The sequence below is a fragment of the Peromyscus eremicus genome, chromosome 1 (assembly GCF_949786415.1).
Source record: "Peromyscus eremicus chromosome 1, PerEre_H2_v1, whole genome shotgun sequence".
In the NCBI taxonomy this organism is placed as follows: Eukaryota; Metazoa; Chordata; class Mammalia; order Rodentia; family Cricetidae; genus Peromyscus; species Peromyscus eremicus.
Genome location: NC_081416.1, coordinates 17,263,623 through 17,286,317, shown reverse-complemented (window position 1 = coordinate 17,286,317; position 22,695 = coordinate 17,263,623). Strand labels below are relative to the sequence as shown.

General features: G+C 55.0%; 3 protein-coding genes across 9 annotated transcripts; 2 read left to right on the top strand and 1 right to left on the bottom strand.

The window, feature by feature from the left end:
- Positions 1-1,166: 1,166 nt before the first annotated feature.
- Mrpl43 (mitochondrial ribosomal protein L43) lies at positions 1,167-2,318 on the bottom strand. The gene is made up of 3 exons (XM_059257457.1): positions 2,134-2,318; positions 1,928-2,034; positions 1,167-1,815 (listed from the first exon to the last, which is right to left on the bottom strand). Exons 1-3 carry the CDS (start codon positions 2,262-2,264, stop codon positions 1,574-1,576), a joined length of 480 nt encoding a protein of 159 aa, XP_059113440.1. The 5' UTR covers positions 2,265-2,318; the 3' UTR covers positions 1,167-1,573.
- Positions 1,874-9,202, top strand: Twnk (twinkle mtDNA helicase). 3 transcript variants are annotated; one of them, XM_059257437.1, is made up of 6 exons: positions 1,874-2,052; positions 4,069-4,195; positions 5,012-5,252; positions 5,669-5,776; positions 6,019-6,160; positions 8,118-9,202. In XM_059257437.1, the coding sequence occupies exons 3-6, from the start codon at positions 5,131-5,133 to the stop codon at positions 8,436-8,438; spliced, it is 693 nt and encodes a 230-aa protein (XP_059113420.1). In that variant the 5' UTR covers positions 1,874-2,052; positions 4,069-4,195; positions 5,012-5,130; the 3' UTR covers positions 8,439-9,202. The 3 variants fall into 3 exon arrangements, with proteins under 3 accessions (XP_059113420.1, XP_059113427.1, XP_059113415.1); XM_059257444.1 differs by lacking the exon at positions 4,069-4,195 and having other exon boundaries at positions 1,875-2,052; XM_059257432.1 differs by lacking the exon at positions 1,874-2,052 and having other exon boundaries at positions 2,343-4,195.
- Positions 9,203-11,599: 2,397 nt separating this feature from the next.
- Lzts2 (leucine zipper tumor suppressor 2) lies at positions 11,600-22,545 on the top strand. 5 transcript variants are annotated; one of them, XM_059257420.1, is made up of 5 exons: positions 11,600-11,720; positions 17,303-17,752; positions 18,984-19,646; positions 20,119-20,376; positions 21,213-22,545. In XM_059257420.1, exons 2-5 carry the CDS (start codon positions 17,345-17,347, stop codon positions 21,903-21,905), a joined length of 2,022 nt encoding a protein of 673 aa, XP_059113403.1. In that variant the 5' UTR covers positions 11,600-11,720; positions 17,303-17,344; the 3' UTR covers positions 21,906-22,545. The 5 variants fall into 5 exon arrangements, with proteins under 5 accessions (XP_059113403.1, XP_059113387.1, XP_059113394.1 ...); XM_059257404.1 differs by having other exon boundaries at positions 11,608-11,730; XM_059257411.1 differs by lacking the exon at positions 11,600-11,720 and adding an exon at positions 12,917-13,403.
- The last annotated feature ends 150 nt before the right edge of the window (positions 22,546-22,695 follow it).

Below are 22,695 nucleotides of genomic sequence, written 5' to 3'. Positions count from 1 at the left end.
GCTTTATAACAAAACACTTGTTTGTATGCACATGTACTCATACATGCCAGGGTGTGCGCGTGGAGGTCAGAGAACAACTCAGGAGAATCTGTTGGCTTCTTCTTCCACTATGTGAGTCCTGGGGATCAAACTCAGGTTGTCAGTGGTTGTGTTCACCCACTGAGCCATGTCACCAGCCTTGCCTTTTTTTTTTTTTTAAAGACTTGGTCTCACTATGTAGCCCTGGCTGGCCTGGGACTCTCTATGTAGAGACTAGGCTAGCCTTAAACTCATTCATCTGGCTGCCTCTGACTTCTGAGTGCTGGTGACTAGAAGCTGTACTACCACACCAAGGAAAGGTTCCTTTCCTTGCCAACACCGCGCCCCTCGATTTGTTTGGGTGTTTTGTCTGTATGCAGCCTGTGTACCTCAGAGATCAGGAAAGTCAGATCCCCTGGAACTAGAGTTACAGACGGTTGTAGGTCGCCATGCGGGTGCTTGGAATTGAACCCGAGTCCTCTGGAGGAGCAGCAAATGCTCTTGACTTCTGAGCCATGCCTCTAGCCCCTGCCTTGTCTAAGGCTGGAAGATACTTCTTGCCAGTCCTTGTGTTCTTCCCTAAGAAATTTTTCAGCACTTCCCCTTCCTCGATCCAGGGGAAGATATGTGCTTATTTCTGCACAAAGAATTTGGGGGTAGAAGTGCACCTAGGACTTTGATACTAACCACTGAAAAGTTTTGTGTTCTGTTTCTGGTTTTAGAATCAAAAGGAAGACTTATGTTTAAAATACACACACATTTTGAGCTGGGCATAGTGGTGCAGACCTTTAGTCCCAGCACTTGGGAGGCAGAGGCATGCAGATCCCTTGAGTTCGAGGTTAACCTGGTGTAGAGTTTCAGGACAGCCAAAGCCACATAGTGAGACCCTGTCTTGAAAAAAAGCACATTTTGAAGCATGACCTTGAGGGGTTGGAGAGATGACTTAGGTGGTTAAGAGCACTGGCTGCTGTTTCAGAAGACCCAGGTTCAATTCCCAGAACCTACAAGGTGGCCCACAACTGTCTGTAACTCCAGTTCCAGGGGACCGTCCACCGTCTTCTGGCCTCCAGGGGGCACTGCATGCATATGGCGCACAGACATACAAGCAGGCAAAACACCTATACACACGATAAATATAAATCTCCAAATGTGGTCTTAGGTAAGTTTAATAATGACTTCAGTTTCCAATCTGCACACAAACACAGATGGAAGGTGCCTCGCCCAACGCCAGGCCACAGCAAGAACAACAGGACACCACGGGCTCTTCAGAAGCCAGCCTTGAGACCCTTCACTGCGTTTTGAAATCATTATTATTTTGATTCCACAAAACAAGGACCCTGTACAACACTTGGAAGCCTTTTCACATCTCAACTTGCAAGGACGCCAGCAGAATCAGAATTAGGGTATTCACAAGGTCACTGTACCTAGCTAGGTAACAGTCAGCTCTTCTTTATCCCGGGCCACGCCCCCGCTGGTAGTCGCCATTTATTGGCCTGAGCTTGAAACCCGAAAGAGGAAGCAATTTCATCACTTTCACTGTCCAAAGCCTGGTTCTTTACTGTGCTTGTACCGAATCTGGAGCAGGATCATGAAGTTCTCTGGGCCGCAGCCCGTGGAGGGCCGTCCGTTTATTGGTGAAGGGGTGCCACTGGCCCTGGATGCTAGGGTTGTCCGTGTGGAAGGGCTTGCGGATGCGGATCACATCCAAGCCGGACTGGTTTGCCAGCTTCTGCACCAGAGATGTGATCTCCTCCACCGACTTGCTGTTGACCTTTTCCTCGCGCACGGTCCCGTTAACTGGCAGAGGGACGTGGGAATGAGTGCAAACGGCCCGGTCGGAAGTTCCACAAGAAGAACGCAGCGGGCAAGCCGGGACCCCGCCCTCCCGCCCCAGCGCGGCCCCACTCACGGTATTCGGCCACTATTCTGGGCACCGCACACGGCCGCGGGTTCACGTATATTACGACCCCTGGGTTGCGTCGGGCGAAGTCGGTCACTTCGCGTTCCACGAACTCCCTGCCAGGCCCAGCGAAGGTGAGTACGGTGACCCGGACCCAGTCCCGTCGGTGCCCGCCCTCCACCCCACCCCGGTCCTCCCGCTTCCGCGGCCCTCACCTGGCGCCGCGGGACGAGGGAGCATCCCGGCTGAGGCTGAGGCTCAGGCGCTGCAGCTGCTGCACGTAGCGACCCAGCCCGTTATGGAGGACGCTCGTCAGGAAGCGGCTCGGAGTCCCGCGCGCAGTCATGGCTACCGCTTGGCAGCCCGGACCGGGAGAGGGAGGGCGGGACTAACCAGCGACTTCCGGTTCCGGGCTCATGGGCTCCCGGGGGAGTTTTGCTTCCGAGGTCACAGCGCGTGGCGCGTGCGGGTGACCCACGTTGCGGACAGGAGGGTGGAAAAGGGGGTAGTGACGCGAGTCTGGGGCGGGAGCGTGGAGTTCCCGGAGCGGAGGGTAGAACCCGGGAGGCAGGGAGAGGACTGGGCCTCAGCTCGTGACCTCTGGCTGTGGGCAGGGGCCCAGTGAGTGCTAGGAGCGGAGGGGAACGCCCGGCGTTGAGGTTCAGCCAGGATGCGCAGGGCTGTAGAGATGAGGGTGGCGAGGAGAGGCCGTGGAGGGGAGGTAGGGGTGAGGAGATGATCGAGAGAAGCCGTTTAGATTGAGGGACCGGAGAGGTCCAAGAAGTGAGCTGGTGGAGAGAAGCTGAAAAGGCCCTAGAGAGGGGCGGAGACGTGAAAGGGTCGTGCGGATGTGCAGAGATGTAGAGTAGCAAGCCAAGGGAGTAAGGAAGGGTTTCGTAAGGGAGACATTTGAGAAGAGAGAGAAGCCAACTCTAGTGAGTGCCCCCTGGAAGGTTCCTACGGTCTGGCCTAGTGAAGGGCACCAAACCAGATACCAGAAGTTTTGGAGGAGGCATCCCACCACTCCATTAGGAATGTGGCTCCTACTCCGATGTGCGTATCCCCTCCGGACCTTGCTGCCACTGCGAGGGGTGTGGGTGGGTCGGAGGGGCTTGCCCCGAAGCTTGGCTCCAGGCCCTCCTCGCAGAAGGTACAGGAAGGAAGCTCTCCCAGCCTTAGAGGTGCCAGTGTCGCCTGTGACTACAACTGAAATCCGCCAGTACTTAAGGGCGCATGGGATCCCGTTCCAGGATGGCCACAGCTGTCTTCGAGCACCAAGCCCCTTTGTTGAGTCCTCAGACATCAAAAATCAGAAGGATTCTACCGCTTCCTTCTGCCTCTTCATTGACAAGACCACAGGACACTTCCTCTGCATGACTAGCCTAGCAGAAGGGAGCTGGGAAGACTTCCAGGCCAGTGTGGAGGGACGAGGGGATGGGACCAAAGAGGGAGTCCTGCTTACTGTGGGCCCGGAAGCCGAGGACAGGGAGGAGGTCCTGAGAATCTGGAACCGATCTATACCTCTCTGGGAGCTGCCTGACCCTGAGGAAGCCAGGCTGGCTCGAGTGATGTTTGGCCTTACCAAGGTGACAGATGATACACTCAGGAGGTTCAGTGTCCGATATCTTCGATCTACTCGAAGTTTGGTGTTCCCTTGGTTCACCCCTGGGAGCACAGGAATACGTGGCCTGAAGCTACTAGGCGCTGAAGACCAGGGGAATGGAGTGCAGTACGTGGAGACCACCATCCCCCGACCTGGTGCCTACCACAACCTGTTTGGATTACCACTGATCAGCCGTCGAGATGCTGAGGTGGTCCTGACAAGTCGTGAGCTGGACAGCTTGGCTTTGAGCCAGTCCATAGGGCTGCCCACCCTTTCCCTGCCCCGAGGAACGGTCTGCTTACCCCCAGCTTTACTCCCGTACCTCGAACAGTTTCGTCGGATTGTGTTCTGGTTAGGGGATGACCTTCGGTCCTGGGAGGCCGCCAAACTGTTTGCCCGAAAACTCAACCCCAAGCGATGTTCTTTGGTGAGGCCTGGTAACCAGCAGCCTCGTCCCCTGGAGGCCTTAAACCAAGGCTTAAGTCTTCCTCGTATTCTTCGGACGGCCCTTCCTGCCTGGCACAAGTCTATTGTGTCTTTCCGTCAGCTCCGTGAGGAGGTTCTAGGAGAGCTATCAAATGTGGAGCAAGCAGCTGGTGTCCGCTGGAGTCGCTTCCCAGACCTCAATCGTCTGCTGAAGGGGCATCGGAAGGGCGAGCTGACAGTCTTTACAGGTGACTCTTTAGGGAATCACTGTTTTGGGAGCTGGAGAGTTGGCTTAGTGGTTAAGAGCACTGGCTGCTTTTCCCAGCACCCACACAGTGCCTCACAACTGTCTGTAGCTCCAGTTCCAGGGGGATCTGATGCCCTCTTCTGACCTCTGAGGACACCACGTATGCATATGGTGCACAGCATACATGCAGATAAAACATCTGTACCCATAAAATAATAAAATAATGTTTTTAAAGAAATCACTGTTTTACAGCCGGGCAGTGGTGGTATACGCCTTTAATCCCACTACTGGGGAGGCAGAGGCAGGTGGATCTCTGAGTTCAAGGCTAGCCTGATCTACTAAGAGAGTTCAGGACAGCAAGAGATGTTATACAGAGAAACACTGTCTCAAAAAACTAAAAAAAGAAAAAAAAAAGCCGTTTTGGGTAAAAGGTTATACAATAAGGTGACAAAAGTATGTGGTTTTGGCCAGTGGCTATGTTCAATTTATTTATTTTTTTTTAGATTTATTTATTATGTGTATGAATGTTTTGCTTCATGTGTGTATGTACACAACATGTGTGCCTGGTGCCCCCAGAGGCCAGAAGTCATCATATCCCTTGGAACTGGACTTACAGATGGTTGTGAGCCATCATGTGGGTGCTAGGAGTCAAATCTAGTCTTCTGCAAGAGCAACAAGTGCTCTGAAGTACTGCTGCATCTCTCCAGCCCCTAATGGCCATGTTAAAAGGAGGCTTCCCCTCCCAACTTTTACCAGAATCTTGGTTCAAGGACCAGACCTTCCTCTTAACTTTCCTCTGTGTCCATGCCCCCTATAGGTCCAACAGGCAGTGGAAAGACAACATTCATCAGTGAGTATGCCCTGGATTTATGTACCCAGGGGGTGAACACACTTTGGGGTAGCTTTGAGATCAGTAACGTGAGACTAGCCCGGGTCATGCTGACTCAGTTTGCTGTGACACGTCTGGAGGAGCAGCTGGACAAGTACGAAGAGTGGGCAGACCGCTTTGAGGACCTGCCTCTCTATTTCATGACTTTCCATGGACAGCAGAGCATCAGGTGAGAGCTCCAGAGACCGGCTACTTTAAAAAAATATTTTTAATGTTTGTTTGTTTGTTTGTTTGTTTGAGACAGGGTCTCTCTAGGTAGCCCTGGCTGTCCTGGAACTCACTATGTAGACCAGGCTGGCCTCATACTCAACACCTGCTTCTGCCTTCAGAGTGCTGGGATTAGAGGCTTGCACCTCCATGACTGGCCCTTATTTTCATTTTTGAGAGATCCCAACACATCATATTCTTTATGCTCTTTCCAGCTCCAGTGAGAGTGCCTTCCAGGGATCTTTAGACAGGCTTGCGGTTTCCAGAGAATGGGAAGTCAGAAGAGCGGATGATATCAGTATTTTCAGGATGCAAGCTCTTCTCCTGGAGTGTCCTGAGGCCATCTGTAGTTGACTGAATCCCTGCTTCTCTTCCCAGGTCTGTAATAGACACAATGCAGCATGCTGTCTACGTCTATGACGTTTGCCATGTGGTCATCGACAACCTGCAGTTCATGATGGGTCATGAGCAGTTCTCCACCGACAGGTGAGCTCTTCTTGTCTAACTCACACACACTTGTCTTCTCATGAAGCTGGCCTCTAGTACAGTCATAGTGCTGTTGTCTTCTGAGAGGTTGTGGCAGTGGGAAGTTGGCCAGGGACCTGAGTGTGGATCCTTAAGTAGAAGAGGGTAGCGGGGCTGGGATAGTTCGTGTGCAGGGACTGGCTCAAGAGTTTGTGCATGTTCCACCCAGTAACCTCGTGTATCACCGAATTTCATTGCTGCAGGATTGCAGCTCAAGACTACATCGTTGGAGCCTTTCGGAAGTTCGCCACAGACAATAGCTGCCACGTGACCCTGGTTATTCACCCACGGAAGGAGGATGATGACAAGGAACTGCAGACAGCATCCATATTTGGCTCAGCCAAAGTGAGTCGGCTTTAAGGCACTCAAGCTTTGAAGAGTTAGAGAGACAGGCATAACTAGAGGCAGTCTTCATTCAGCCTCAGATCCTCCTGACTGCCCCGAAAAGGCAGGAGGCCGTGGTTCTGGGGCCATGACATGAGGAGTACATGAGCCAGGAGTAAGTACAGGGATCTAGTTGGTTCTTTGCCATCTAAGAGTCACACCTGTCAGTAGGGAAAAGAGTGAGGTCACGATTGTAGCTCAGTGGGATGAGAGCTATGACAGGCAGCAGGAGGGCTTGGGGAGGGGTCATCCTGAGACATGTGGGGGACTTCCCAGTGGATGTACCAACAGAAGTTCCACTGAGGTTTCCAGACAGTAAGTGTCAGACTATCAAATAAATGGGAAGGCCTTCTGGGCCACAGGACCAGCCCCAGCCCAAAGCCTCCAGTGGTGGACTAAATTCCTGTGACGTGTCAGGCCTGAGCTAGGCAAGGGGAGTTCAGGTGGAGGAGCAAAAATATGTTGGTTTGGAACAAACACGGAACAAGAATAATGCAGAAGTTTAAAAACAAAATTGGTGGTACTTTAGGAAATCAAAAGTGGTCCTTAGTGAAGTGTCACGTGAATGGTAAGAACAAGCTGGGTGGGTAGGAAGGTCCACTGTGGGGGAGAGGCGTTGGGTGGGTAGGAAGGTCCACTGTGGGGGAGAGGCGTTGGGTGGGTAGGAAGGTCCACTGTGGGGGAGAGGCGTTGGGTGGGTAGGAAGGTCCACTGTGGGGGAGAGGCATTGGGTGGGTAGGAAGGTCCACTGTGGGGGAGAGGCGTTGGGCGGGTAGGAAGGTCCACTGTGGGGGAGAGGCGTTGGGTGGGTAGAATGGTCCACTGTGGGGGAGAGGCGTTGGGCGGGTAGGAAGGTCCACTGTGGGGGAGAGGCGTTGGGTGGGTAGAATGGTCCACTGTGGGGGAGAGGCGTTGGGTGGGTAGGAAGGTCCACTGTGGGGGAGAGGCGTTGGGTGGGTAGGAAGGTCCACTGTGGGGGAGAGGCGTTGGGTGGGTAGGAAGGTCCACTGTGGGGGAGAGGCGTTGGGCGGGTAGGAAGGTCCACTGTGGGGGAGAGGCGTTGGGTGGGTAGGAAGGTCCACTGTGGGGGAGAGGCGTTGGGCGGGTAGGAAGGTCCACTGTGGGGGAGAGGCGTTGGGTGGGTAGGAAGGTCCACTGTGGGGGAGAGGCGTTGGGTGGGTAGGAAGGTCCACTGTGGGGGAGAGGCGTTGGGCGGGTAGGAAGGTCCACTGTGGGGGAGAGGCGTTGGGTGGGTAGGAAGGTCCACTGTGGGGGAGAGGCGTGGCAAGCAGAAGGAGCAGCACAAAGTCTGAGTCTGTGGCAAGCTTGTAACATGGCTGGGAGATTTGGCGGCTCCAGCATTAATTATGGTTAGTTGTTTAAAGAGCTTGGTGATGAGGGGCACTTATTCCTTTTCCCATTTTTAAAAATTTAATTTATTTAGGAGCTGGAGAGATGGCTCAGTGGATAAGAGCACTGACTGCTCTTCTAGAGGACCCAACTTCAATTCCCAGCACCCACATGGCAGCTCACAACTGTCTGTAACTCCAGTTCTAGGGGATCAGGCATCCTAACACATACATACAAGCAGAATACCAATGCACATAAAATAAAAATAAAGAAATTTAAAAATTTTTAAAAATTTGTTTAATGCATATGGGTGTTTTGCCTGCATTTTTATCTTTGCATTACATGCATGTTGGTGCCCACGGAGGGCAGAAGAAAGCATTGGATTTCCTGGGACTGGAGTTCCAGATGGTTGTGAGCTACCATGTAGGTGCTGGGAATTGAACCTGGGTCCCCTGAAAGAGCAGCAAGTGCTCTTAGCTCCCCTTTTCCCATTTTGCCACTCCTCCCTGACTCTTCAACCTTCCTTCCACTCATAAGTCCTCTTTCTCCTCCCCCCCCCCCCCCCCAGGCAAGCCAAGAAGCAGACAACGTTCTGATCCTTCAGGATAGGAAGCTGGTGACTGGGCCCGGAAAACGGTACCTGCAGGTGTCCAAGAACCGCTTTGATGGAGATGTAGGTGTCTTCCCACTTGAGTTCAACAAGAGTTCCCTTACCTTCTCCATCCCACCGAAGAGCAAAGCCCGACTCAAGAAGATCAAGGATGACAATGGACTAGTGGCCAAAAAGTCCTCTTCTGGCAAAAGAGGTGCAGGGCACCAGAACTCTGAGACTTGCTCAGGCCAGGATGCCAGTCCCCACCAGCCAGAGTCCTCCAAGTCCTCCAGGTGAAAGCAGTGCTTAGCTGCTTGCTCCAGTGAGCCCGATGGACCAGGCTAACACAGACGCCTGGCCGTCCGCTGGGGCTCCTCTTCCGTATAGTCCTGGGCTGGGTTCCAGGGTGAGGAAATTTCACTCAGCAGCCACTGAGGACCGCCTGTATGTATGCTGGGTTTTCATTTATATATATCACTGAAAAGACAAGATCTGTTTCCAAAGAACCAGCATTTTGGTGAAAGGAATAAGTCAAAGTGAAGAATGTTAGACTGCTCACAGACTGGTTTTCATTAAGCAGTCTAAAAAGGTGTATGAGCAGAGTGCATGTGAGAACCAGGAGGGGGCCTTGTGAACCTCTGGGAAAGGGGTCCTGGCAGAGAGGCGGACTAAAAGCTGAGGTGGGAATGAGCAGGTCAGACAGGCCAGGCCCCTGAGCCTGTCATAGAACAAGAGGCTTCTTGCTGAAACTCCAGCATTTCGGCATTCAGAGACAAAGTGATGCACTGGGCACTAAGCCTCTCTGCTCTCTGCTTTGTAGAGTTAGGCATAAGGTAGCTGTCCCTGTTGGAATCGATCCTCGGTGCTTATCCCTGTACTCTCAGGGCCTCAAAGATGGGAACCTCCTCCCCCAGATTGCATCGCCATAGAACCCTGGAGAGCAGCTGTGTGCCCACAGTGCCTGCCCGCTGGATACTGACTCCATTGTATGCTGCCTCTGACAGCTGGAGCTGGGACTCTCAGAGCCCTCCAGTTGGAATGAAACATTTTAGTGGCCTTTGTTCCTGTGCTTTTTCTGATTTGTCCACCAGATGTCTCCCCAAACTAGCTGGGTTTCCTCTCAGACTTGGGAGTAAATGGATTCTTTTCTCCTCTTTGGTCTTTCACTTCCCACTTTCAGCCCCTCAGATAGCAGGGAGAAGGACAGGGTCTCCACATCCCACCCACTAAACATAGACCTTCCCCTGGCCTAGGGGAGACGGGGTGGTGCGCTCATTCCTGGCAGGTGTGGGTCAGTGGGCCACACACCCAGGCCTTGTCTCACCAGCTGTCCCTCTTTCCCTTGGGAGGTGAGCCATTCACATTCTCAATGTAGACTCGAGAATCAGCCCTAGCTGGGTGTGGTGGTGAGTGCCTTTAATGCCTGCACCTGGGAGGTAGGAGGCAGGGAGGAGTTCAAAGATATCCTGAACTACACAGTTCAAGGCCAGCCTGGGCTACTCAAAACCTTGTCTCAAAAATACAATCAGTTTATTCTTATCTGTAACCTCTACCTCATCCGTTTACTTCTGGTATTCTCCCGTTTCTCCCTCTGCTAGAACTCCTGGGAATTCGTTAAAAATGCAGAGCTTAGGGCCCTCTCTCTCCCCGGCCTTTACATGTCTGCAGTTCTGTAGTCTGACACGGGATATGGATGCCTCGGTTTAACAAGCACTAAAGACTGTAAGAGAAATGATCACAGACTGCCAGGCATATTGCTAAATGACCTTTTTATCTCACTTCCTCTGATACTCTAAAGGACCAATTTCAAGATGTTCAGATTGGGGTTGCTGGAAAGCCTCTGCTTCAGGTATAAGGGAGGTTTTTTTACTCCCTAGAGGAAGAGTAATCTTTCAAGTCAACCCAAGAGGAAGCTTTTAGAACCAGAGGGAAGAGTCCAGCCTTCTGAGAACTCTAGCCATAAAGAGCTGAAACAGATTTTTGCAAAGCTGTTGTTGGGGAAGAACCTAGGGGGTGGGGGTAGCTCCTCCAGGGTCTGCCTTCTTGGGGGTCTCTTCCAGACTGGCTGGAGCCAGGCCTCTCTAATCCTGCAGTAATCATTCCCAGCAGTTAGCTGCTCTGGGCCTCATCCAGGGTCTGAAATATTTAAGTCAGCCATGCCTTCCAGATGTACAGAACGAGACCATTTCTACCTATAAGGGCATGGGCTCCATATTCTACTCTCCCTAGAATGCCTGATGTGTTCTCAGGAAACCCTTCAGAGTTTCTGGTGAGGGCTGTACAATCAGCCTAGAGAAATAGTACACATTTGCCTGTTTGTCTTGCTCCACCCTCCTAGCAGACACCCCCACACAGCACAAACCAGAATGATGAGGGGGAGGGAAACGAACACCCAGTACACAAACACATTCCACTCCATACCTGCCTAAAACGCCCCACGGCAAGATCCAGCACAGAGTGTGTTCAGGAGCCATTGGAGCCTAGAAGGCAGGAAGAGGCCGGTCCCTGTAGCCTGCATATGAAGTTCCCAGGAGCCACTTTCTATCCACATACTCAAAGAAAGTGGCTTGAGGCAAATCACCTGGGATGAAACATGTAATTCTGTCTTCAGCTGACTTAAGAATGTCCCAGAGACCTTCTGGAAAGGTCTGGCCCAGCAGGGTCAAATTGGATCTGTAGCCCTGTTTTCAGACCGACACTGTGTCACACATGGCTGTGAGGAGGCAGCTTTACTTTAGGTCTTCAGTAGCTGTTACTGCGTGGATTTGAGAAGAGACCAAACTCACCTTGGTCTCCTGTGGCCCAACTACTCAGGCAGTGGGTATGGTTCACACAGCTGTAAACTTAAGCCCTTCCACAATGTACCTGGTATACCAGGGAGGAAGGGAGCCCTTGGTACCTCCCTAAAATACAGGCCAACTTCCTGTTTGGGCCTGTGGGTGGGACTTTATGAGTCTAAGGGAAGCCTAGCCATGCCCTATGGGAGACCAGGACAACAGCTTTCTCACCTGGGTTGATAACTACTCCAGGGAATGGGGCGGTACTAGTTCTGCTAGGACAGACCCAGTGTGTGTGCGCGAGTGTGTGTGTGTGGTGGGGGTTATGAAACTCGAGAGTTCTTTGTCTGCTTCACAAGGATTTTCCCTCTTCTGGCTGTGGGCAGAGTGGACCGGATTTATAGCCCCTTAGTAAGGCAGCCAGGTAGCTTAGCCGTCGGTCATATCTGCCCTCCCCCAGGGTCAAAAGTCGGCACGCTGTGTAGTCAACAGGCCAGAGCGTAGACCACCGTCAGCCTACTTTGGGGCTGGGTACTGGGTCGGGCTACTTTTGGGTTGGTACTAGGTTGGCTGTTCGGGGGGAGGGGGGGTGGTAGTGCGGGGCAGACCACTCCCCTCTCTGGGTGGGGGGGCGCGGCTTCAGCCGCCCCGCCCCACTCTTCCAGGTCCGGCCTGGCGGGAGCCGGGAGCCGGGAGCGCGGAGCCCGGAGCCCGGAGCGGGCTGGAGAGCCAGAGTTCTCTCGCGGCGAGGAAGTAGGCACGCTGGAGCCGGAGCCCGGCCCGAGAGGGAGCAGCGGCGCAGGTGACGCTGGGTGAGTGGTGGGGCGGACGGGGTGCAGGAACTCCGGCCTCCCGCACATGCTCGCTCTGGAGAGAACTTTCCGCGTCTTGAGAAACGGGATTGGGATGAGGAAGGGGTCCGCACTCTATGGAGCGCAGGCAAAGCCTGAATAGGAAAGGGACAGGGAAACTTACAGACGCACCAACACACACACATGCACAGACCCATGCATTCGCTCAGGACACGAACACACGTGCGGTCAGGAAGGGACAAGCAGAGCGAGATACCCTAGCAGTCCCAGAGGCAGTGCCACCGGCCCGCGCGACCCCCGGAGAGATGGACACTGAGTTTTTCTGCCCGAGGCCGAGGGAAAGGGGCCGCCCTGAGACTGTCGGCGGGGGCGGGCGGGGTTTGTCGCATCAGGCGGTTCCTGCTTCCCGGCCGCTTGCCTGCAGGTGAAGACCAAGGCGTAAACAGGCGTTGAGCACGTGACTGCTTCGCGGACCGGTGGGCAGTGCTCCCCTAACCCTGTCTAGGCAGGGATACTCTCTCATCCACTTCTCCCCCAGTCCCGGCATGCTTGCTTCCCTGTACGGGGCTTTATTCCATACTCCACCTGGGATGATGATAAACTCTCTCACCCAGAATGGGAGCTCAGCGCCCCTGGGGGCTTGGGTGGTTCAGGAGGCCGGGAGAGTATTGGGCGGGGTGGGGTTACTTGGACTCCTTGCCTTCCTGCTCAGTGACACATTCTCGGAGCCGGCATCCTTGAAAGGTATTCGAAGAGTACCTTGATGGCCCCTGACAGCTGCCTGGGTCTCACACACTCAGCTCCGGGAGCAGCTGTCTATAGGTCCTCTTCCCTTCACCACCGACTTGCAGGACTGAGCACAAAAAGCCCACCCATGCGAGAGCAACAGTCTCCCCTCGCCCCACACCCCTTGCCACCGAGAGTGCCTAAGAGTAAATATATCCTTAAACCCCGAGGGGAGTTTGCCTTCCCTAGGAGGAAGAAGGACCAGATCCCTCTCTCTCGGAAAATGAAGGAGGGGGCTGCTGCCCCAGGTCTCTCGCCCCCGCCGGCCCCCACCCTCATCCCCCACCCCTCACTCCGCCACACGCTGAGCCCAGCTGCTGCCTGAGCTTCTGGGCAGGCAGCCAGAAAGGGGAGGAGGCTCTCGGTGCCCCGGGAGGCAGGGATCAGGGCAAGGCCAGAGGAGGGGGTCTCCATGGGGGAGAGGGGTTCAGTCTGTCCTTAGGAAGCTGAGGGACTGGAGTGAGCCTGAGGGTGGCTGGGCTGTGTTTCCCTTTCCAGGGAAAAAGAAAGAAAAACAACCCTTTCCATGGAGCTAAAAATAGAGCTGAGAGCCGGCCAGGCTGTGGCCTGGAAGAGGGGGGGGATGCTTCTTCCTGGGGCTGAGCCCAGTTCTGGCAGGCCTTGGCCCTGGGAGGTGGGGGGGCAGCAGAGAAGGGAGGGTGGCCTTGCCAGAGGATGTGGATGTCAGCTGACCTGAGCAGGTCACAGAGACCCCTCAGGGAAAGTGGGTAGTTTGTGCATGTGATGTAAGAAGTTGTCTGCGCGGCTGAACCCCGCCGTCACTGCGCGGAAGAGGGTTGGTTGGGAGACTAAGTGTATTTTAAGATTGGGACTGGATGCAAAGGACTTGTGAAAGTGCACGACAGGCACGAAACACCAAGTCTTCTGTGAGTTGGCCCGAAGGATTACGGAATGAAGGAATATGGAACCACGTGATGGATGAGACCGTGATTGTGGCTGCCTAAGACAGAATGTGGGAAAGGTCGTGTGGGTGTTGAGACTGTTGTTTTCGAGAGGGTAAAAATATTTGTGACCCTGAGAAAAAGACACTGGGATGTCTGCTGCGGAGCCCGTGTAGGTTTGAACCGTTCATTCTTGCGATTACTGGGGGGCCAGGTCCCCCCTCCCCACTTTGAGCAGCGACCTTTCTTAGCGCAGATGACCCCGAGGTTAGGCGAGGGAGCCTGGAGCCATGCCAGGGGCAAGCCTGGGCTCGCGGCGTGAGGGCGCTGCGCCGGGGAAGTGGGGTCGGTGGGGGGCTTTGGAGGTGGGAGGGGGTGGCTGAGAAGTTGCCGGAGGGGGCCGCCAGGTGGCGCCGCTTCTGAAAAAATCCTAGTGTGTGACCTCCAGCCTGCTGGGGGTGGGACAGCCAGCCACCGAGCCAGTCCCTCAACTTGTGCCCGGGAGCCGGCCAGCGGCGAGGGACGGCTGACCCTCGGCCTCCTCCTGGACTGGGAAGCCGGGGACTGGGGAGGGTAGCCTGGTCTAGAGGAGCGGAGGGGGAGGGGAGGGGAGGGGCGGGCGCGGCGCCTCGGCTCTTTGTGCTGGAACAATGACCAGCTGCTGCCGCCGCCGCCGGCCCGAGGGCCCCGGCAGGGCCAGCCGATGACCCGCTCGACGACTCTCGAGCCCCCCTCCCCAGTCTCCCCACACGGACGCAGTCGCGGGGCGTCTCCGGGAGGGATCTTGGGCGCCGCCGCCGTGCAATCAATCCCCCGCGTGCGCCCTGGCGGGCACGCGTGACGTGGGGGTGCTTGCGCGTGTCCGCGCCCCGGGGCGGGGACGCCCCTCGGGCCCCTCCCCCGCTCCGCGCGCACCGCCCACTCGGGCCGGGCGGGGGCTGGCCGGGGCCGGGGGCGCCGGCTAGGCGGAGGCGGGGCCGGGCCGGGCCGCTGCGAGTGGCCGCGCGCGGGCTGGAGCGGGCGGGCGGCGCGCCTGTGGAGTGCTGCTGGGGCGGCCCGGGGCTGAGCATGGAGCAGCGCGGCGGAGGTGAGGGGGCCGGGGCTCAGGGTGCCCCCACTTGTAGGCGATGCGGTCCGGTGGGGAGGTGGCGTTCCACGGACGCCCCCGGTCCGTGGAAGGAGCGGACAGTTGTGGGTGGGCCGGGGGGACTCCGGGGCTTTCAGTCCCGGAAAGGGAACTCGTGATCCCAGGCTGGATCCCGCTTGGCTGGTCTCCGGAGTTTGAGTGTGTGTGTTGGGGGGACTTTCCCCAACTCTCCAACCCCCAACCCTGAGGTCAGAGAGTTGGGACCCGGGCCAGACTCACCCCGGGGCCTGGCGCGGCCCCAGGCTCCAGAACCCCAGCCCAGTGCGGGGGTGGGGGGCGCAGGGGGTCTGTGTACCATAGTGATAGGTCAGGGCGTGCTGGGGGAGAACCGGGGGTTCATTTTTCCCACAACCACAAACGCATTTCTCAAAATGGAGCCGCTTGCCCCTCCTTCTCTCTTGGGCCTCAAGAGCGGGAGCCAGGCTGGCTAGGCCTGGCTTTCCAGACTCCTGGCCCTCAGAGCCCAGCTTTACGTCTCTCTGGCTTTGGGGGCCCTTGCCTGCGTGGCTTTAGCAACCCTAACTCGGGGGTCTGCCTCTGGCTCCTCGTGTCTGGGTCTCTTGGCCTCTTTGTCTCTTGACTTCTGGAGTCTGTCTCTGGCTACAGCGGCCCTTGCCCTTCTTCCTTCGGGCTCTCACTTTCTGTGTTCCCTGGAGTGGGGAGTGTGAACAGCAGTGCCAGCCCTTTCCCACTCTTCCTCCGTCCTGTGGAGCGATCTCTACCCCCGGCCGGACCTTGTGGGGGCAATCTCAGCTCCTGGCTCTCCAGAGAAATGTGTGATTGCTCCTCCTCGAATCTCTGGTTCACTTACTACCCTGGCTCGCTGTAACTCCTCCCTCAGGCTGGACTTCTGTGATTTCTCAGAGTCTTAACACTTAGGGACGCTTAATGGAGGACAACATAGAAAGACCAGATGGGGTAATGGGGTCAGATACTGTGAGCTCACCTTTCCTCACACCCTTAAGTTTAAAAAAAAAAAAAAACCAAAAAAAAACAAAAAAAAAAAAAAGATTTTAAAAAGGGGGGGAGGACTTCCATCCACCCAGGTGGTCTTGAATATCACCCAGGTCCCAACCCACCCCCAGAAATGCTCACTCATACAAGGTACTCCAAATGTGCCTTTCACACACCTTCCTGTTCACACACTTGTGTAAGATGGACACAGTAATTGGTGTAACTGTCCCGGCAGAAATGAAGATGTCCTACAGAGACACTGTCTCTCAATCTATGAGAGGCTTGAAACAATGCACCCCAAAGAAGTGAGGCTTTTCCTAGGAATTTCATACTGAGAGAAGAAAATGGCTTCTTGAGGCAGTGACCCCAAGTTTGGTGATATTCACACAAAAACTCCCATATATGTGGACAAACTGGTATTATCTGCCCAAACATTTTTTTTTTGTCATATAGTCAACATTCAGACCCCATGGATTCATTTATTACATATACATTAATAACTTTTGTGTACTTTCTCAGTAATAAAACTCACAGTCTTATAAGACATAAGAATTCACACATACATGGCCATGGTGGCACAGGTTTAGAATCCTAGCCCTCTGAAAGCTGAGGCAGGAGGATCCATGAGTTTGAGGCCTGCCTGTGCTATGTAGCACAGCCCTCTTTCAGTCATGTCCCCCACATCTCACACACACACACACTCACACACACACACACACACACACACACACACACACACACACGGATGTACTGATATCTGTCTAAACGCACGTCTACTCACTGCGCATTTTCACATTTTCACAAATACTGCTCATTTTTATGCTTCTGTAGGTGTGCTCACACCCACAAGTAAATGCACACACTCTTATGGAATTCTCTGTTCACTTCTTGGCCCCTGCTCCACATGATGACTTCAGCAGATGCCTAAGTCTTGGTCATCAGCAGCCTTGGGACTGGGAGGGAGTTCCGGGTTGGAGGCTTGCTGTCCCTTCCGGGAAGGAGCAGGACTGGGGAGGTGGAGCCAGCTTACTTGAGATCCTACCAGAGGTGGTGAAACCCCCCATAGGGGTACTCGGAAGAGTAACTGAAGCAGGAAGGTTTGTAAAGGTTGGCACTTGGCTGGGGTCTGTGTAGACTCCCTTAGTCCTGAGTGGATGGCAGAAGCTAGGAGTTGTCATGGAAACAAGCATAACCAGCATCAACCTCTGGGAGGTAGGAGACCCCAGAGGGCACCTGTGGGTTCCTGAGACCTGTGAGCTTTCCTGTTTGGCCAGCTCCACCCTTGCCGCCTCCGTGTCTGGGAGAAACTGAGGCCCAGCAGTGGGAGGCTGGACACTGCCTGGCTGTGGCTCTTTGTTCCCTAATTACCATCTGAGTTGGTGATGGCATCCCTGACGTGTCCTCTGCCCAAACAGCCCAGTAACGAGGCCACCTGTCCCAGGAGAGTAGGGCCCTGTACTGGGAGCTAGTAGTTAGGGATCTCTGCCCAGCCCGAGTCTTGGCCTTTATAGGGGATGCAGGTTAGGGCTTAAGACTGGGTCTTCCCTGACAGGGAACCTGCATAACCTCCTGGGTCTCCTGATTCCTTCATCATCTCTGGCCGAATTATTCCTTAGGCTTGTCTAGACTAGAGCTGGGTAGTGAGTGGTGTAAGGCCCAGGGAAAACTGAGGTCCTGCCAGTTAATGTTGGGAGTGTGCTGTCTGGAGGAGGGGTCAGGAGCAGGCCTGTAGGGGGTGAGAACTCAAGGTGCAGGGGCTCTGACACCAATGCCCTGCTCACAGGTTGCCCTGGAGGCCCCTGGCCAGGCCTGAGCCTCTGCCACCATGGCCATTGTGCACACACTGCCAGTGCCACTGGAGCCCGCACGTGAGACAGCCACTGCCCCACAAGCTCCAGCCATGGGCAGCGTGAGCAGTCTTATCTCAGGCCGGCCCTGTCCCGGGGGATCTGCTCCTCCACGCCACCATGGTGTCCCTGGGCCCACCTTCTTCCGCCAGCAGGATGGGCTGCTACGGGGTGGCTACGAGGCACAGGAACCACTCTGCCCAGCTGTGCCTCCCAGGAAGACTGTCCCAGGCACCAGCTTTACCTATATCAATGAGGACTTCCGGACAGAGTCACCTCCCAGCCCGAGCAGTGATGTTGAAGACCCGAGAGAGCAGCGGGCACACAATGCCCACCTCCGTGGGCCCCCACCAAAGCTCATCCCTGTCTCTGGGAAGCTGGAGAAGGTAAGAGCCAGCCGGTTTGGGAGGGTCTGGGTGGAATCAGGAGCCCCTTAGGGAAGCTAGAATTTGGAAGCACATATAGAGCAAAGAATGTGGACTGGCTCAGGGAAATAGCAACCTGTCTGAGCCCCATTTTCTGTGTTTGTATAGTTAAGGTTATAGGGTAGTCTTCGTAGGTTCCTGTTAGAATTAGTACTTAGCATAGTACCCAGAACCTTCAAGTGAACGATATTAGTTGCTTCGATTATTTTTTTATTTTTTGTTTTTTTTGAGACAGGCTTTCTCTACATAGCCCTGGCTATCCTGGAACTCACTATGTAGACCAGGCTGGCCTCCAGATATCTGCCTGCTTCTGCCTCCTCAGTGCTGGGATTAAAGGCATTAGCCACCATGCCTAGCCAGTTGCTTCAGTTGTGATTACACAGATGTGAGTGTGTCTTTGGGCAAAGCCTTTAACTTTCCTGGGGCCTCTATTTCCTCATTTTTTAATATGAGAAGAGGATATGTTTTGCTTGCATGGCAATTGCAATGATTAAAAATGAGCATTTTGAATTACTTAACCTAAGTGGACATGTAGAAGGCCTACTGTCCGTGGGAGCAATTGTTTTAACTTACAGGGGTGGAGGACCCTGTGTGGGAAGGCGGAAAGTCTGACAGGGTTTTGAAAGATCAAGGTTTGGGGCTTGCGGAGATGGCTCAGTGGGTAAGATGTTTGCTGCACAAGCGTGAGGATCTGAGTTCAGATCCCCAGGACCCATGCAAAGAGCTGGGCATTATGGTACAGGACTGTGATCTCAGCACTTGTGGGGCAGAGACACTCAGATCCCTGGGGCTTGCTGGCCAGTCAGACTGGCTGAATTGGTGAGCTCCAGCATCAGTCAGAGACTGTATCAAAAATTAGGGGGGAGTAACTGAGGAAGGCTCCTGACTTTGACATCTGGCCTCCACACACAGACACCTGTGTGCACACATGCACATATTCATGCACACACACACATACATTGATTAGCATTTGGAAAGATCAAGCAAGCAAGCTGGGCTTGGTATCTCACACCTGTAATCCCACTTCTTAAAAGGCAGAAGACTTTGCTTGTATTCAGGGCTAGCCCTAGGGGTACATAGTGAGTTCCAGGCCAATAGAGTAAAACCCTGCCTCAAACCAACAACAACAACAAAAATTATAAGAAAGTGATCATGCAGCTCCTCCTCACTGTCACATGGTACCTCATTTCAGAACATGGAGAAAATCCTGATCCGGCCAACAGCCTTCAAGCCAGTGCTACCCAAACCACGGGGGGCACCATCCCTACCTGGCTTCCTGGGTCCTCGAGCTGCTGGGCTATCTGGGAGTCAGGGCAGCCTGACACAGCTGTTTGGGGGGCCAGCCTCCTCTTCCTCGTCTTCTTCTTCCTCCTCTGCTGCTGACAAACCCTTGGCACTGAGTGGCTGGGCCAGTGGCTGCCCATCGGGAACACTGTCAGACTCTGGCCGAAATTCTTTATCCAGCTTGCCCACCTACAGCACCGGAGGTGCTGAGCCGACCACCAGCTCTCCAGGTGGGCACCTGCCCTCCCACGGCCCTGGCCGAGGGGCACTGCCCGGTCCAGCCCGAGGGGTCCCTACTGGGCCCTCCCACTCGGACAGTGGCCGATCCTCCTCCAGCAAAAGCACAGGTTCCTTGGGGGGCCGTGTAGCTGGGGGCCTCTTGGGCAGTGGTGCCCGGGCCTCCCCGGGCAGCAGTTCGGGTGGAGACCGCTCTCCGCCCCCTCCGCCCCCTCCGCCCCCTTCGGATGAGGCCTTGCTACATTGTGTCCTGGAAGGGAAGCTTCGAGACCGAGAGGCAGAGCTGCAGCAGCTTCGGGACAGTATGGATGAGAGTGAGGCTACCGTGTGTCAGGTGCGGCCCAAGGCAGTCCTGGGGTGGTGTGGTATAGCATCTGGAGGCCTAGGAACAATGCATGGAGCATGGCTTTGGGGGAGGGAGAGGATGAAGACCCATTGTGTGACACCCTCACGGTCGTTAGCTTAACCCTCAAAGGAGTGAGGAGGTAGGGTTTGTGAATTGGATCCGGCTGGCTCGGAGCATCTGTTACACTTGAGCAAGTTACTTAACCTTGCCAAACCCCAGTTTCCCTGTCTAAATGGGGATAGTTCGGACTTCCTAGGCGGGCTGTGAGATTAAATAAGGTGAAAGGTATAAAGCGCCTAGAATAATGCCTGACACCTAGGAAATGGTGTATCCGTGCTTGCTTTTACTGTTGTTGTAAATATACTGAATTTGTGTGCTCCGCCCTCCGCCACCCAAGCCGGGAGGCTAGAGCTCAGGATCTTGGGGGCCGGAAGGTTTCCAGCATGCCTTCTTTCTCTAGGCATTCGGAGCGCGGCAGAGGCACTGGCCACGAGAGCGGGAGGACTGTGCAGCCCAGGCGCAGCAGGCCACGCAGCGTGTTCAGCGGGCCCAGCAGCTGCTGCAGCTGCAGGTGTTCCAGCTGCAGCAAGAGAAGCGCCAGTTGCAGGATGACTTCGCACAGCTGCTTCAGGAGCGAGAGCAGCTGGAGCGTCGCTGTGCTACCTTTGAGCGGGAGCAGCGGGAACTCGGGCCACGGCTGGAGGAGACCAAATGGGAGGTATGCGAGGTTAGGTGCTGGGCAGGCTGGAGGGGTCACCCTGGGCCACACTCTGGAGACGTGGCCCGGGGTAGCTACCCTAGGGGCTCTGCCCTTCCACGTCTTTCTGGGTTGGGGTTTCCTTGTGCCTCTGTGTTGGAACTCCCTGGTCTGATCTGGTGCTAGTGGCATTCATTGCCTTCCGTATTAGGTGGGTCCTGTTAATACCTCCATTTTATGAATGAGGAAGGGCTGGAGCCTAGACCTAAATTAGCAGGGGCTGGGCTGAGATACAAACCCAGGCAGTTTGGGGTTTTTTTTGTTTTGTTTTTTGTTTTTAAGATTTATTTATTTATTATGTATATAGTGTTCCGGCATGTATGCCTACATGCCAGAAGAGGGCATCAAATCTCATCCTAGATGGTTGTGAGCCACCATGTGGTTGCTGGGAATTGAACAGCAGCTGGTGCTCTTAACCTCTGAGCCATCTCTCCAGCCCGGCAGTTTGGTTTTGATGCCTGTTCTTACCCAAGATGCCTTTCACCTGGACATGTGGCCACTGTCCTGGACTTCCCCACTCCAACCCTGCAGCGCCTGCCACCCTCTCCAGGCCTAGGCAGTGCTTTTACAACCCCTAGTATAAGGAGACCAGCATCGAAGGGAAAAGATCTGGGTCTCTTTTTTTCCTCTCGCCTCTTCCTAGAAGTATATCTATGGATGCGTCCCTAGGCTCCCTTCCTGCTGCGCCTCTATGTGTAAAATAGCGAGAGAGCATCTCCACTCCTTCAGTGGTACCCAGTGCCCAACCCCCAGGGAGGTCTCCCTCACCATCCTTCCTCGCTGCCTTTTACCCACAGGTGTGCCAGAAATCGGGGGAGATCTCTCTGCTGAAGCAGCAACTGAAGGAATCTCAGGCAGAGCTGGTACAGAAGGGCAGCGAGCTGGTGGCGCTGCGGGTGGCCCTTCGAGAGGCCCGGGCTGCCTTGCGGGTCAGCGAGGGCCGAGCCAGGGGCCTGCAGGAGGCAGCCCGAGCTCGGGAGCTAGAGCTGGAGGCCTGCTCCCAGGAGCTACAGCGGTACCGCCAGGAGGCCGAGCGGCTCCGGGAGAAGGCTGGGCATTTGGATGCCGAGGCAGCAGGACTCCGGGAGCCCCCTGTGCCCCCTGTACCCCCAGCCACCACCGACCCTTTCCTCCTGGCGGAGAGTGATGAGGTTAAGGTGCAGCGGGCAGCAGCTGGGGCAGGAGGGAGCCTGCGGGCTCAGGTGGACCGGCTTCGGCAAGAGCTGCAGCGGGAGCAGCGGCGAGGGGATGAGCAGCGGGACAGCTTTGAGGGGGAGCGGCTGGCCTGGCAGGCAGAGAAGGAGCAGGTGATCCGCTACCAGAAGCAGCTGCAGCACAACTACATCCAGATGTACCGGCGTAACCGGCAGCTGGAGCAGGAACTGCAGCAGCTCAGCCTGGAGCTGGAGGCCCGGGAGCTCGCTGACTTGGGCCTGGCTGAACCAGCCCCCTGCATCTGTCTGGAGGAGATCACTGCCACCGAAATCTAGGCTTTGCAAGGGGCACAAGCCACAAGACCATCTGGGTCCCAGCATCCACTGAGCACTCCAGGTCTCGCAGCCGAAGGGCCTCGGCCAAGCATTCAGATGGCCTTGTGACTTGAAGGAGCAAGATCAGACCCCTTGAAGTTCCATTCACTGTCCCCAGAGGCTCCTACCCACTGCACCATTTCACTCCCCAGCGGTCAGTGCCACTGCCAGCCCTGTTTGTCCCCAGATGTCTGCCAGCCCACTCCAGCTGGGAAGAGAAAGGGGCTACCCCATCTCCACATTCTACCTGCCTGAAGCCAGAGAGAGCCAGATGGCACCAGCTGCTCCAGATGTGCCTGCCCCCAACATGCCCAGGTGGAGGGACAGGGCTAGGACTGGGGTCTGATCCCCATGTCCCAGCTCTGCAAGCCTCTTCTGGACTGAGGGGGCTGAAGTCAGACCAAAGGAAGAACTCAGCAATGTCGTGTTTATTTGTGTTTGTGACCAAGCAGGCCCCTCTGAATACCAGGTTTATGGCCTCGTTTTCACTTGTATATTTTTCACACTGTAAATTTCTTGTACAAACCCAAAGAAAAAATTTAAAAAAAAAGTTTGTTTTAAAAAAAAAGTATGCTGGATAAAGAACTGCAGGCGAACTTGTCTGGCATCTGTCTGGAACATTTGTCCCCTCTGCTTGCTGGCTACTCACCTATCTCACGGAGTTCTTACTGGGGGTGGGGGGGGGAGATAGGGGGCTAATTCAGTCGAGTCAGAGGTCCTAGTGGACCACAACATGAGTCTTACTAAGATC

Bases quoted from the DNA above. Each gene is read 5' to 3' on its own strand.
- Mrpl43 (XM_059257457.1), bottom strand. From the start codon at position 2,264: ATGACTGCGCGCGGGACTCCGAGCCGCTTCCTGACGAGCGTCCTCCAT. The intron at 2,035-2,133 runs GTGAGGGCCGCG...TGGGCCTGGCAG, and splicing joins CCCTCGTCCCGCGGCGCCAG to GGAGTTCGTGGAACGCGAAG. The intron at 1,816-1,927 runs GTGAGTGGGGCC...TCCCTCTGCCAG, and splicing joins CAGAATAGTGGCCGAATACC to TTAACGGGACCGTGCGCGAG.
- Twnk (XM_059257432.1), top strand. From the start codon at position 2,953: ATGTGGCTCCTACTCCGATGTGCGTATCCCCTCCGGACCTTGCTGCCA. The intron at 4,196-5,011 runs GTGACTCTTTAG...TGCCCCCTATAG, and splicing joins CGAGCTGACAGTCTTTACAG to GTCCAACAGGCAGTGGAAAG. The intron at 6,161-8,117 runs GTGAGTCGGCTT...CCCCCCCCCCAG, and splicing joins CCATATTTGGCTCAGCCAAA to GCAAGCCAAGAAGCAGACAA.
- Lzts2 (XM_059257420.1), top strand. From the start codon at position 17,345: ATGGCCATTGTGCACACACTGCCAGTGCCACTGGAGCCCGCACGTGAG. The intron at 17,753-18,983 runs GTAAGAGCCAGC...ACCTCATTTCAG, and splicing joins TCTCTGGGAAGCTGGAGAAG to AACATGGAGAAAATCCTGAT. The intron at 20,377-21,212 runs GTATGCGAGGTT...TTTTACCCACAG, and splicing joins TGGAGGAGACCAAATGGGAG to GTGTGCCAGAAATCGGGGGA.